Source organism: Fomitopsis serialis (genome assembly GCF_022376445.1).
Source record: "Fomitopsis serialis strain Sig1Antser10 chromosome Unknown B0H18scaffold_340, whole genome shotgun sequence".
In the NCBI taxonomy this organism is placed as follows: Eukaryota; Fungi; Basidiomycota; class Agaricomycetes; order Polyporales; family Fomitopsidaceae; genus Fomitopsis; species Fomitopsis serialis.
Window position 1 is genome coordinate 13,968 of NW_025955300.1, and position 14,610 is coordinate 28,577.

At 55.5% G+C, this 14,610-nt stretch overlaps 2 protein-coding genes across 2 annotated transcripts; one reads left to right on the top strand and one right to left on the bottom strand.

Annotated features, from left to right (window-relative positions):
• The first annotated feature begins 2,270 nt into the window (after window positions 1-2,270).
• B0H18DRAFT_1062986 (uncharacterized protein) lies at window positions 2,271-2,915 on the top strand. Its single transcript, XM_048031139.1, has one exon. The coding sequence runs from the start codon at window positions 2,288-2,290 to the stop codon at window positions 2,876-2,878; it is 591 nt and encodes a 196-aa protein (XP_047884929.1). The 5' UTR covers window positions 2,271-2,287; the 3' UTR covers window positions 2,879-2,915.
• Window positions 2,916-11,622: 8,707 nt separating this feature from the next.
• Window positions 11,623-13,453, bottom strand: B0H18DRAFT_1169579 (uncharacterized protein; the record flags this gene model as incomplete). The annotated part of the gene is made up of 7 exons (XM_048035878.1): window positions 11,623-11,947; window positions 12,003-12,154; window positions 12,216-12,318; window positions 12,367-12,693; window positions 12,757-13,167; window positions 13,217-13,255; window positions 13,349-13,453. Coding segments are annotated over 7 exons (1,317 nt in total), but the record flags the coding sequence as incomplete, so codon positions are not given.
• Between the last annotated feature and the right edge of the window lie 1,157 nt (window positions 13,454-14,610).

The following is a 14,610-nucleotide window of genomic DNA, read 5'->3' on the forward strand; positions in this document are numbered from 1 at the left end:
TGATAGGCCATATGATTCTTTGGATCGGTAACGGCAAGTACAGAGTCGAACACACCGACGTCAGCTTTTGGAACTTGGGCGTTTGCCCGTTTTCGCTATGCATCAGGCTGCGCGACTTCGACCTTGCTCGTGTGGTGGTAGCCGGCCAGCCAAGCAAACCTCAAGGTTCGGAGAGGACGGGCACCGTTCCCTTCATGGCGCTTGACCTCTTGACGGAGGCCTATTGGAATGGTCAGCGCGAGCGACTCTATCGCCACGATCTAGAGGCATTCGTGTGGGTCGCGATGTACTTCGCTTGGGCTTTCGACGACGAGGGACTTGAAGACCTGACCTCCCCGGTCCAAGCCTGGCTGACGGGCGACTACGACCAATGCAGACTAGCGAAAGGCAACTTCCTCATGACCCGGGCGGGAGAGCTCCCAGATTGGATGACGAGCGAAGACACCCCGCTGGGATACGCCCTGTCCTTTGCCAGGATGATTTCTCAGTGGCTAGTGGGAGAGGAGGCACAGCGCCGGAAGGCTGCAAACCCAAAGGTCGACGTTCTAGATCGATTCGCCAAGAAGAACCACCTTTCCCGAAGTCGTGGCGATGAACTTGAGGAAGCAAAGCATGACTTCGAAATCTTCTGGGCCGAAATCGAGGCCATTCACAGCGCAGTCAAGGATGTGGAGCCAACGCCCGAGCGGGTTAACTATTATATGGAGCGAGAGAAGAAGATCACGGCGTTGAATACACAGCGCGAGGCGGAGGAGGCCAAATTGGACAGAGAAGCGAACGCGGAGGAAAGGGAACGGAAGAAGGCTAAGAGGGAGGCGGAGCAGGAGGCACGCAAGGAGCGCGACCGGAATATGCAGCTGAGGCGCAAGGTAATTTCTGTATTGTAACCATTGATCTGTACTCTCCATTGCTATCATACGACCGGACTTGGATACATACCTATGGACAGTTTCCTGCATTGAAGGTGCTACGTATACTATCTGTCGCTCGTCTCGTTCTCCACGGGCAGGCCCCGAACCACTAGTACTTGCGACAAGCATAGGCGGTTATATACATATGTACGAAATTACTCGGTTCTGATGGGTATCCAGACTCGGACAGACTCACATGCGATGTGTCCACCGACGTGAGTGAGATCTCAGCCCACGCATGGCGCTTGCAGGAGGATATCGAGGTCAAAGCTCTGAGTGAAAGTGAGCGAGTCGCTTTCACTGTTGTCGATCGGTTCTTGAGACTGACTTTGCAAAAGCGGTGCAAATTCCTGAGGGTCGCGATGGTCGGACCGGGACCAGTCTGACAAAACGTCGAACGGTGCGCGCCGCATCAGCCTGACGAACTTGCGCGCTTGAACTGCAGACGGCGAGACGAACGGTCATTCGGACGCAACTGCGAGAACGTACTTATCAGTACTACCAGCAAGAATTGATCTATACCGCATGGTGACCTGGGGGGTACTCACCGGCGGCCGTGGATGTGGTGGTCCATCATCATCATGGTCTATGATATTAGTCTCCGTAGCAGACCTGGTGGTAATCCCGTTTATGGTCATTTGAGGGTGAAGCTGGAAGCCCTATGTAGACTCGAACTACTTATACACATATACTATACTACTAAGTTCGAAGCGATTGTGTCTACATATATAGTCATTGGCTCGGTGCACCGTATACAGCAGACCTAAGAAGCCGACAAGCGTCTTTTAATATAGTCTAAATTGGCCGAGATCGTGTCCCGATATAGCCGTGCTTGTGGCTACGCGCTCAGGTTGTGACCGCTCGGTGCGTGGCTGGACTTTGTACTTTGTGCTTAGACAACCATGTCCAGCTTCACGAATGCGAAAGCAGGCCCATCAATGCCGCCGCCCGCGACTCCTAGGAATGCTCACCCAAAACCCTTCCATCCGACGCCGTCCAACAACAGGGAGTCTGCGAGTTCCGCTTCGTTTCAACTTGAAGGTGCAAGCAATACGAGGATGAGGTATGGTACAAGTCGCGCAGCACATACGCCCGGACTGACTTGGTGATTCTGAATGTTGCGTGCCAGAATGAAGTGCTGCCGCGTGACGTCTTCGCGCTTGCGCGATGTACTTAACGTCTTGATAGGCCACAAACTCCTGCGGATCGGTAACGGCAAGCACAGAATCGAACACACCGACATCAGCTTTTGGAACTTGGCCGTTGACCTACGTTCGCTGCGCATCAGGGTGCGCGACTTCGACCGTGCTCGCGTGGTGGTAGTCGACCAGCCAAGCAAACCTCAAGCGTCGGAGAGGACGGGTACCATTCCCTTCATGGCGCTTGACCTCTTGAGGGACGCCTATTGGAATGGCAATCTCAAGCGAATCTATCGCCACGATTTGGAGTCATTCGTGTGGGTCGTGTTGTACTTCGCTTGGGCCTTTGACGACGAGGGACGTGAAGACATGGACTCCCCAGTTCACGCCTGGCTGACGGCCGACTACGAACAATGTAGACGAGCGAAAGGCGACTTCCTCATGATCCGCGCGAAACAGCGCCCAGACAATAGGACTCACGAGAGCGGAGATGATGGAGACGACAGAGACGACGGCCTCGAATACGTCCCGTTCTTTGCCAGGCAGCTGAGGGACTGGCTAGTGGCCGAGCGCCTGCGGCAGCAGACAAAGGCGAGCGGCGATCCTCGCAATCCATTCACCGAGAGCAAACGGCAAGCTCGCGGAAAGAAGAGAAAGAAACGACTTTTACCGGAAGGAAATCATGACGAGGAACCTCTTCAAGAAGCAAAGCGTGACTTCGATAGCTTCTGGAATGAATTCGAGTATATTCGCAAGGCAAGCAAGGATGTGAAAATGACGCCTGAGGGGGTCGAATACTTTAAGTCGCGAGAGAAGAAGCTTACTTAAGGAGTTGAAGAAGTTGAAGGCACGGCGCAAGTGGGAGGAGGCCGAAAGGAACAGAGCAGCGGATGCGAAGGAAAGGGAACGGAAGATGGCTAGGAGGGAGGCGGAGCAGGAGGCACGCGAGGAGCGCGACCGGCTTCTGAAGCTGAAGCGCAAGGTAACTTCTGCAGCGTAGTCAACCATAAATATTCTTCAATGCCATCGTACGACTGGGCTTGGATACATATTGTCAGTTTCCTGCATTGAATTTGAAGGTGCTACGTATACAACTTGTCGCTCGTCTCATTCTTCGCGGGCGGTGCAGGGCCCTCGAACCACTTGCGACAACCATAGGCGGCCGAACTTGATGTGGGCGGGGTGAAGTCGAAGCATTCATATGAAACGTTATGGTGGTAAGCAGAGTTAAGTCGTGCAGAGTCTACATCAGCTTGGTAGCTCCTTCGACCACGGCCCTCTGAAACTTCGGCCTCCAGCTCTTCATGGATGCTCATGAGACGCTCAACGTCCTCATGATCGCGGGACCGCGGGCGACTCGCTGTGGCTACTGTTCGTACATACAAATGCGTTACTTCGTTCAAGGCTTCATTACGGCGCAGTCATGCCGCTCATTACCTTGTACAATCCTTCCATCGGGCGTTTGCTGAGCCGTTCACTCCAAAATCGCATAATCGGCTCCCAATCCTCCTTGGACGCGGGCATACCGTCTCGCGAGCCCATCTTCACCGCTAGAAAGTGCCTGAACCCTTTCCTGAACGCCGAGACGTCCCCCGCCTTCAGCGCGCTCTCCGCGGGCCGCGGGCGATGGAACAACAACACGGGCGTCGGGCAGAGCGTCGACAGCGTCGGGTACGACAGCAGCGGACCACTCACGCCCACGACCGTCCCAAGTGGGCGCACCGCGTATTCTGCATCCCCGCGCTGCTTCTCTAGCTCTGCGCGCCACCACCGGAGCACAAACTCGGCAGCGACGCCCCCGCCCTGGGCGAACCCGAAGAAGTGGATCCGCCCGCCCGGCCAGGCGCAGTCTTGGGTGAGGTGCGCGAGGACGCGATCGAGGAGCTCGAGTGCGGGCGTGGGGTTCGGCCGCTCGAGGAGCTCGCCGAGCGGGTCGAAGGATGCGTACCATTGGAAGGCCTGCTCGTACAGGAAGGGAACCCTAGACGGGGCTAGCCGTTACGAGAAACTACAACAGCGTGTACGAGGGAGGGAGGACTCACTGTTCGGGGGCGCGCAGCGCGAGCGTGGCTGTCTGCGGGAGCTTCAGCTGGCGGCCCAGCTTGCCAAACGGCACATGCGTGTCGCCTGTCCGTCCCATCAGCTCTTACGTGCGTACGATGCCTCGCAGACTCGGCTTTTGGCATACCTAACCCGTGTAGTAGGATGAGGAGGTTCTCGTCCGTGCCATCATCGCTGGGATTGTACGTGAACGGGACGGGTATAGAGGATATCGATGCCTTGGGCGATGGCTTCGTCTTCGGACTGTGGCTGCCGGTAGCCTCTTGCACCTGAAGATCAGACATAATGTCCTTGATGACTGAAGCTTTGATCACTGCAGAGTACCGCTCGTTATTGCCCGCCGTTCTGGGCTGTGGCGGGGATGGTGCATGGTGGTTCGGGACGACCGTGCGCGTGAACCTTGCAGTCAGTGATGCGGAGCGCTCTGATCTCCCTCGCCTCCTGCCATCTGACGCTCGTCAAATAGGTACGCTCGTCGCTCGCCATGGTCCGCTTTGTTGGCAATGTATCAGTCGCGTCGTGCACGGGCCAGCTGCTCTTGATCCAGGTTCTGGCGTGGATGGCCACCTCGGCTCGCTGTCCACCGCACTGGCACTGGAGCGCGGTAGACACACCTTGACATGGGTTTGTTCTGCATCCGACGCGCGTTGGCATTCGATACATATCAATTGTGAGTCTCGAATTGATATTCTCGTGCTCCAGTTGCAAACGGAGGGCTGCGCGAGCCCTCCATGCCAGCATTCAGCGTCGCATCCCTGGCTTCCAGCGAGCGCATGCCTTACGGTCGTTTCGTCTCCAGCCGGTCGAGGAGGTCGCAGGTGTGCGTCCGACACTACTAAAGCGCTCAACGCTCTGCGCCGTTACGAGGCTGCATATGTATGTAAATCTCCGCTTGGCCATCGATCCACTTCTTGCCTCCGCTCCTTCAACTGGTACGAGACTCGTACCGCCTCCGAGTCAGGTTCTTCGCTGACGCCACTGGCCAGAGTTCTGGGCCGGCGTCGAGATCAAGACACATTCAATCCGGGAGGTCTCTGGGCACTTTAATACACTTAGGCCTTCTCGGAAAGACTCATATGCATTGTGTTCACCGGGGCGAGTGAGATCTCAATCAGCAGGCATGCAGGAAGGATATCGAGCGCCTACTATAAGTCCCTAGTCGCGGTCAAGGTTCTGAGTGAGTCGCTTTCACTGTTGTCGATCGGTTCTTGAGATTGACCTATGTACGTAGGTCTCTGCAGAAGCGTTGCAGACTCCTGAGCGACACGCCGGTCTGGTAATCTGACGAATGTCGAACGGCAGGCGCCACGGCCAACTTGCGCGCGCTTAAACTGTCGAGACGGCGAGAAGAGGTCGTCTGAACGCAGCAGCGAGAACGTACATATCAGACCTACTACTACCAGCAAGCATTGATCTATACCGCATGGTGAGTTGAGGAGTACTGATCCGTGGATGTGGTGGTCCGTCATGGTCTATATGATGATAATCTAAGTTGGCCGAGATCGTGTCCCGATATAGCCATGATTGTCGCTACTGTGGCTTGACTGTGGCTACTCCGCCACGGTGGCTTACAGCTCGGTGCGTGGCTGGATTTTGTACATACCTTGTACCCAGATAACCATGCCAAACTTCACGAATGCGAAAGCGGGCTCATCAATGTCGCCGACCGCAACTCCCAGGAATGCTCATCCAATAACTTTCCATGGGCCGGCGCCGTTCAACAACAGGGCGTCTGCGAGCTTCGCTTCGTCTCAAGGCGCAAGCACTACGGGGTTGAGGTAGGGCACAAGTCGCGCAGCACATATGCCCGGACTGACTTGGTGAACGCTGCATTCCAGGTTGCAAGACGTGGCCCCCGGCATCGAACATGACCTCAAATCGCACCAACAGTGCTCCCTGAAGAGCATGCAGACGTTCTTACTGAAATCGATCTTGCCTGGCGAGCAGGACCTCGACGGAAAGCTTGCAAGATGTATGAAGGAGGCCGAGGAGATAAGTACGAGTCGTGAAATACTCGAACGGTTGGACGAGCTGTGAGTAACGAGTAGAAGTCGTATGTATACATGTGATCTAATACATATCGCAGCAAAAATAAGCTGAGCTTTGGCGATTGTGAAAGCGCGATGTACATACCGTACATCGCGCTGACGAACGAGATTCTCGCGCAATGTCGCACAGGGCTGCGGGAGTTAGGCCAACCGTCGGACCTGGACATCATATGTGTCTGCAACGATCCGAACGTAATCCTCGGCAACCATGACGAACAGATCACGCATCGCAAGCCAGACCTAGTGTACATCAGCTGGCGTGGCATATCTCGGGGTGGCAAACGAGCGACAAGCTGGGACATCGCGCGACAATGGGCCGTGGGCGCGTTCAGCAAGAAGCTTCCACTTAGACTAGATTGGAGTCAAGTGCTGATGGTGGACGAGCTGAAGAAGACCACGCTCGACACGGAACAGATGAGGGACATTCGAGTTTATAACCCGTCTCAGGGTCAAGCCATCCCATACGCGGATCCGGCCAAATCCGTCAATGGCATGACGCTCGAGGTTCCGGCGCTGGTCACACCGAAGCCCGTTCCGTCTGCGAATGGTATGGTGTTTTTGAACTCGACGTTTATGCGACTCTGACCGTCTGTGTTCTGCAGACGCGAAGGTATCGACCGGTTCGAAGCGCAAGTCTTCGCAGCCAGCTGATGCGAGTAGTTCGAAACGGCGGAAGACGGACACCAAACTCACGGGGCTGACCAAAGACGTCACGGTTGGCAGGGACAACAAGCACGCGAAAGAGAACCATCCAAGCCGCCCGGCCCCGATGGTGCAGATGGCCATCTACGCCTCCGAAATGCTTGCTGTAGAGGGGCTAATCAGGAATCACGCACTGGGCATGCTTACCCAAGGTTTGTGTTTGTTCGGCGCTGTCTTGTCCGGGCTGACCACAACACATACAGATGATTGGACGTGGTTATGGTATTTCGACAGCGCGGGGGCGGTCCAAGCGCAGGGCTTCAATATACTCGCACACACCGCAGACTTCGTGCTCATCTTGATGTTGCTCCAGCGCTTCAAGCTCCCGCAGTGGGGGTTTCCGGAGGGGACGAACTCTGAGGCGAGACTCGACGTGATCCGGTGTCTATCTCCACCGCGAGCTGAGATCCCGGGACCGGCTGGTGGCACAAGAGACCCGGCACGTCAGCCGGTCGAGACCTTCGAAGTCGTTGGAACGGGCAAGGATGATTTGCCCAAGACCATGGTGGTGGATCCAGAGCGTATTCTGCACAAGCCCTCGCCTATTCTGAGAGGGCGTCGAACAATGGTGCTTGAGGCGCAGGACCCGGGCATGCCTACAATGTCTTACGTCGCGAAATGGTCATATCCCGAGACGATACGCTGCAATGAGGCCAAGGCGATCTGGATAGCTCGCGAGATTGTCGAGGACATGGACAAAGAGGCGCTGGGATCGCTGACAGACGTGGTCGCATTCAAGGACTTCGCGCACCTGTCTACAGACAACATCCGACGCCATCTCCGTCTATTCAGCGACCCCACACAGTCGCTCGTCGACGCTGAGTACCACGGGGAGCGCATTCTGCGGTGCATCTTCGAGGTGAAGCTCAAGCCATTGACGTATCTGACCGGCTTCGAGTTCGTGCGGGGCATAATCGATTGCATTAAATGTAAGTGTCTCCGCGTGATCGATTTGTGCGATGTCCTCAACGTCTTGACAGGTCACAAACTCCTGTGGATCGGTAATGGCAAGCACAGAATCGAACACACCGACCTGAGCTTTTGGAACCTTGGCGTTTGCCCATTTTCGCTGCGCGTCAGGGTGCGCGACCTCGACCTTGCTCGTGTGGTGATAGTTGGCCAGCCAAGCCAACCTCAAGGGTCAGAGAGGACGGGCACCATCCCGTTCATGGCGCTTGACCTATTGGACGACGCCTACTGGAAAGGTGATCTCGAGCGCCTCTATCGCCACGATCTGGAGGCCTTCGTGTGGGTCACGGTGTACTACGCTTGGGCCTTCAACGACGAAGGAGTTGAAGACGAGGCTTCCCCAGTTCAAGCCTGGCTGACGAACGACTACGACCTATGCAGACTCAAGAAGGTTACCTTCCTTGCGCGTCAGGCGATCCATGAACTCCCGGACTACAAAACGAGCCAGGGCAAAGACTCCACGCTCGGAATAGTCCTGTCCTTTGCCAGGCGGCTTTCTCGCTGGCTAAACATAGAGCGCTCGCTCCAGTCAGCTACAAACCCACACTGGCCTGATCCTTTCGATGAGTACGCTGACGACGGTGTCGAGAATGAGCCACTCTTCTCAGATGGGAAACATGGCGATAAGCTCCAAGACGCAGTTCGTGTTTTCGATCACCTCTGGGATCACCTCAAGGGTTTTCGCTCGGTAGTCAAGGGCGTGGAGGTGACGCCTGAGCGGGTTGAATATTACATGGAACGAGAGAAGAAGATCGAGAAGTTGAAGGCGCAGCGTAGGGCGGAGGAGGACAGATTGGACAGAGAAGCAGACGCGAAGGAAAGGGGACGGAAGAAGGCTAAGAAGGCGGCGGAGGAGGAGGCACGAGAGGAGTGCGACCGGCTTCTGGATCTGTACTCTCCGTTGCTATCATACGACCGGACTTGGTTACATACCTACATTTTGGACGATTTCCTGCATTGAAGATGCTACGTATACTATCTGTCGCTCGTCTCGTTCTCCACGGGTGGTGCAGGGCACCAAACCACTCGCGACAACCATTATGTATAGGCGGCTACGTATACAATATACACGAACTTACTCGGTTCTGAAGGGTTTCTTCGTGGCGCACGCCCGGACGTGACCGGTATGAATATCTGACAGACATTGATATTCCTCACGCGACAAGAGCTAAAACACAGCTAAAACACAGCTTGTCAACGTCAATGTTGGTTGGGAAGATGTAACATGTATTACTGAGACGAAAACACGCCGAAAGCTACCCAATACAGGACTACAACCGCACTGAGTACAGCGACGAAGACACGTCTGAACCTGCCCTGCTCGTCCTTCCCACCCCCCGGCGCTCGCCGACAGCAAACCGGGAGCTGGACGCGGTCGCCTGTCACCATAAGCAAGGTCTGAAAGAAACTGAAGTCAGCACAAACTCAAAGCTTTGCAACGAAAACAAAGGGGTTCAGAGATAGCGGGCGCGCCTGCCAAAGCAGACGGCCCGAAGGTAGCTGAGATAGTTTTCTGCAACGCAAGGTAGCCCTTGCTAAAGCCAAATGCCTCAAACATCATAACGAGGACGGCAGGCATCCGAGAGGTGGAAGAAGTACTCACCGGGTGCAGGAAGCCGGACGTGCCCCTTGTTGCGAGGACGATCCACCTCGGGGTTATGTACACAACAAATGTACACGGAGAACGCTATTAACATGGCCCGCGTGGGCGTTAGGTGCCAGTGGCTTGTTCGACTACCCGAGACTGGGTGTCCTCAGGCTCCACCGAAGACTCAATGGTCTCTGCAGACTTGATCTTCCTTTTCTTATACGGACCTCGTTTGCCTATCAACCCGTCAGACGCTGAGCGGTACATGCAGAGAATGAACGACGCTTACGTTTCGGCGGGGGAGGAGGCTTGTATGCTAGCCCCAGAAAGCTCAGATCATAAGCCTCCACAGCGTCTCGCATCTGCAGCTTCGCCGAGGCACGATACTGGACACGGTGAACGGCTGCGACAAATGTCAGCTTAGGCAACATAAATATGCACAATATCGACGTACCAGGTGACTTCGAAGAGCCATATATAGATTCCATACGACGCTGGACATTCTGCATGACACTAACAAGCACATGTTTACGCGAGCTTACCGCAGCACAGCAGAGGAGACGAACTTGGCGTCGACAAGACCACTAGAAGACATGACGGCCATGACCATCTCCCAGCCGAACGGGGCGAAACGGTTCTGCATGCTCTCCGCGGCGGGCGGCTTGTGGGCGGCGACAAAAGCAAGAATACGCGCGAGGTGGGTGGCGGCTTCGTCCGCAAGGGCATCGAGGCTCGCCTGCGGGAGTAGTGTGTTGGCAAAGTCGTCATCCAGATCTTTCAGCAGTTCAGCATCGTGGGGAGTGGTGTCGGGCCCAGTGAGAGATCTCTTGAGGTGCTGCACAGTAAGGGCCTTGACCTCGTCTTCAAGCGTCCATTCGGGGACGTGCACGTCACCGGCCATAAGGGGCCACCGCGTCCAGGTGTCCCGCGGTTTCTTCGCCTCGCGCTTGTTTGAGTACCGCTTGCGCTTCCGCTGAGACTGGAGTTGCTCCGCGACAGAGGACTCTGCAACGACAGAGACTTGCGACGTGTACTCCGTCAAGGATAACTTGGGTTCTTCGTCGTCCAGACTGATGTCGTCGTCCTCGAATAGATCATCGTCGGTAGCAGGCGCAGACGAGTGGGCTCGGATGAGCTGGCTGGAGAGGTCGAGCGTGTCGCGGTTCCTGAGGGCGCGTAAAAGTGCAGAATATTCAGAGATCTCGGCGTGCAGGGCTGCAGGGACGCGCGGACGCTTGCTCATCGTTGCCAGCGATGAATGCGACACGAAGGGACGAAGAACAACTAGCGCGCGAAAGGGAGCGCTTTGTCTGTTTGAGTGTGGGAGGGTGAGGTAAGCAGAACTGTACAGTACCACCCGCCACAGAATCATAACCCCGCACTCGGCGGTCTGGGCTCGTTAGCACTTCCCATTACTCGACGAGTGAGTACGCGGCCGCCGCGTTGCCTCGGCACGTTCTCGTCGTTGCTGACTGTGTGACCTACAGAATGAGAGACAAGTGGAAGAAGAAGAGGTCGCGTCGTCTCCGTCGCAAACGCAGAAAAATGCGGGCTCGTTCCAGTGCGTTTTCCTGTTTCCCTGTCTGTGACTGGTGTCTAATGCGACACGCCCACCACAGAGTAATCTACTCGGCTGCTTGCGTTGCACCGTAGGGATACCATGACAAAAACTCCAAGTGACGGCCACCATGCACGCACCTACCATGCACACGACGACGGAGATGGAGAAATGCTGTATGCCAAAAGATGTGGCCTCGCGCGAGTGCCGCCCTCGGGTCCCAAGGGTAGCAGTGTCCCGACTATGTATCGTTATCAACACCGGGCTGCGGTAGGAAAAGCCACCGTGCAATGATCATCATGCTGTAACAATTGTTCTTCGTGTGCGTTGCCACATAAGTGCGAGTGGTTTGGATGTGACGACGTTTGGTCTTGTGAGTCGTCCTGCTCGTCAAGGTGAGGGCGTGCGCGACGGCCGTTCTCGCAGCAATGGAGTCACAGGAGGCGTATACGATTTCCAGTGCCGCGCGTCCATACGCGCTCGAACCACCTGTGTTACTGCAGTACTGTACACTGTCTTGCACCAAGCGAGTGCAAGATTCTGCGTCGTGTATGTACAGCCTTGCAATGACAGTCCACACCGACTCCGAGGCGGAGGTATGTTTGCATCCTTTTGAGATTGTGCTGCGCAGTCGCACGCACGTCGATCCAGCATCCCAAGAAATCATATTAGACACGTAAAAACAATCATCGACGGAAATCCTTTCGCGAGTATATACTACTTCTTAGATCGACAGTGTCCACAATGCAACAACTCACATCACGCGGCGATGAGCAGTCGACTCGTACACCTCACGACGGGACCACCAACAGCGACGCGCCTCCGTCTTTGGTGACGCGCAGTCTCGTCTTGATCAGGACGCACTTGCGGCCGAATTTCTCCAGGACACGTTGTGCATCGTCGGATGGTTTATCAGACGAGCCCCGAGTAGTCCCCAGTCCCGACGGAGCTAACAGGACGGCCTGGCCAGTCTGCAAGTCGGAACGAAATGAGATTTCAGGCAGACGGTGCGATAGGTCACATTACCTGCAGGTTGACAATGTTATCGAACGCCGCCTTCGAGTCGATGTCAGCGGAGACGTGCTTGGCGACGTGTTCCCACCAAGCCGGGGAGGAGAAGCGATGGAGGATCGCTACACTGCAGAGTTCGAGCAACACGGGAGGCACAACGGTAGGCTCTGATCCCCATCACAGTCAGCATCTGAGGAATAGTGCATAGTTAGATGGGTTCCTACATACCCTGCGTACTGATGATCACGCGCATCGCTTGGTGGCGCTGCTGGCGAATGAGAGACAGCAGCCCCTTCGTAAGTCCGGACGAGGTCTTGTTCGCTACCAGGTACTACACACAGTCAGGTCAGTTCGGCTCTACTATCACTGTTTGGCTTACCTTGTGAGCCTCGTCGACGACGAGGACCTTCCCGGTATTGACCTGCGAGCGCACGAACAGCCTGACAATGATATCAAAAAGGCCACATGCCGACGCCGGGTCGATGAAGGGATCGGACAGGTCGATGATGGTGATCTGCCCGGCCGCAAACCGCGCAGGCGCTACGTGGAACTTTCCTGGTGCTTTCTTGTCCAAGAACGATTCAAGTAATGCCGTGCGTTGCTCGAGGCCCGAGAGCTGGGCGGGGTTGAACTTCGTCTTCTTCAGTTCGAGCGCCGTCTTGAATGCTTGATAGGTGTACCTCTCACCGAGGTCGCGTAGAATGGACTAGGCATCGTTGTGAGAAGTAAGCGGGCGCTTGCCATTCGAACTGCCGGTACGGATGCTCACCAGTATCGTCTGCATATATAGGGGAACACTGTCCGACGCACCGATTGCCATCATTGAGAGGAAAGCTTGCGCGTCGAGTTCTTCCTCGCTGAACTTCAACGCCTTCACTGTTACCGACTGACCCAGGCGTGCATACACCTGCTTCATTGTATTCAACGATGACTTGGATACGTAGACGACCACCGGAGGCGGCTTGACCGCTTTGTTATCAGTAACACCAACCCATGCGGCTTCGCAAGGCTGGGAGTAGGCACCGCCCTCACCGAAGTGGAGGACGAGGCCGGCCAACGGCTTCCTCAGTTGACCAATGGCTGAATGATCAGGGACGAGCATATTTTCAAGCATCACCGAAGTAGTGTGCGATTTGCCAGACCCTTGCACGCCGCAAACCAAGGCCGAGAAGGGAGCATTCTGGGAGAACGCGTCAGAGAGACAAGACTTTCATCAGCACGCGACGCACCGTGTTCAGATAAATGCGTTTATCATCCGCGATGTCCTTCTTGCATGGGCCTGATCCGTCGCTTCGCGTGTTCACATATTAGAGATGTAGCACTCAGCGAGCGATATAGTGAAAGACGTACTAGACTCGGACGACAGAGCCGAGGAGACCCCGCTGCGGGAAGCAGTCGGGCCCACCGCCTTGCGCATAGGCCTCCCTGGTGAAGATGGGGGCTGTCTGAATCTCATGGTCTTTGGAGTCTCTATCGTCCAGTGCTTGATGCACGAGGAGTAGGTTCTCCTCCTAGAGGTATGAGTGGGGTTAGTCCGTGTTCGGAACACATTGAGCATACGCACCAAATCGCCGTCGACGGAGGACGCAGCAGTAGACGACGGGCCACTGGCGTCCGAGCTGGAGCTTGACTATCAAAGTGGAATGACGAGACGGCAAAGTTAGAGAAGGAACGCAGCATGCATCTGAGATAAACATTGACCATTGTGCTCATCCTTGACATATGAAGAGGCGTATGTAACTGGGAATGAAGAGCGAGAGCGATGAGTTGGGGGTTGCAACCGCGATCGAAAGGCCCGGGGGAGCTTGCTTTCCTGCGGGTCTTCCTCCGTACTTATGGCCGACTTACTTTTCTTGCACGCTGATCGATCCTAGAACAAGTGAGAACACGTTCCGTAGCATGACTGTAAGGTTCAGGAAACGGTGTTCTTGCGCAGTGTCACCTGTCTCGTCTCGTTGTATCCGCAAGGCGCAACTAAGTCATGACGGACCATGCACAGAAGATAGAAATCATGGTCCCTGAAGGACCACTCGAAAGTGTTCCGATACTTCAAAGTGGCGTTCCGGGATGTATTCTTGGAAAGCGAAGCACTGTGGGATGAGCAAGATATCGCTCCCCGGGATTCGCAAGCCCCGGAAGGTTCGCGGCCCATCAGGGAGTTCACCATCATACTCGGAAGTGCCCGGCAGCGTGATGCTTGCGGCTCATGAGCCTGAGTGTGTGAGGTGTCCATGTCAGCCACGGCATGCAGACGTTCGAGCAAATTCACGCACCAGGAGTCCGCGGCGATTCCGAGCGTGCGACAAAGCCTGCGTGAAGACGGGGAAGTCGTACACATATCGCCGGAACATCCTAGAGCTCATCCAGGAGACTCACCCAAAGAAGCGTTCAGGTGAGGCAACCGAACGTTACCTTGGCTGAAAAGTAGCGATCCGCGGGCTGCGTCGCGTTCAGTTGACAGAGCCGTTCGTAACACCATCGCCTCATGGCTAAGACGCGTTCCTCCAGCCTCATGTACGGATCGACTTACACTATTCGCTTACCGCCCAGACCTCTCTTCTACGCTCTGCAAAGTGATCAGGGCGCGTGCCATAACAAAGAATTCGCAGCACAGAGACAATGA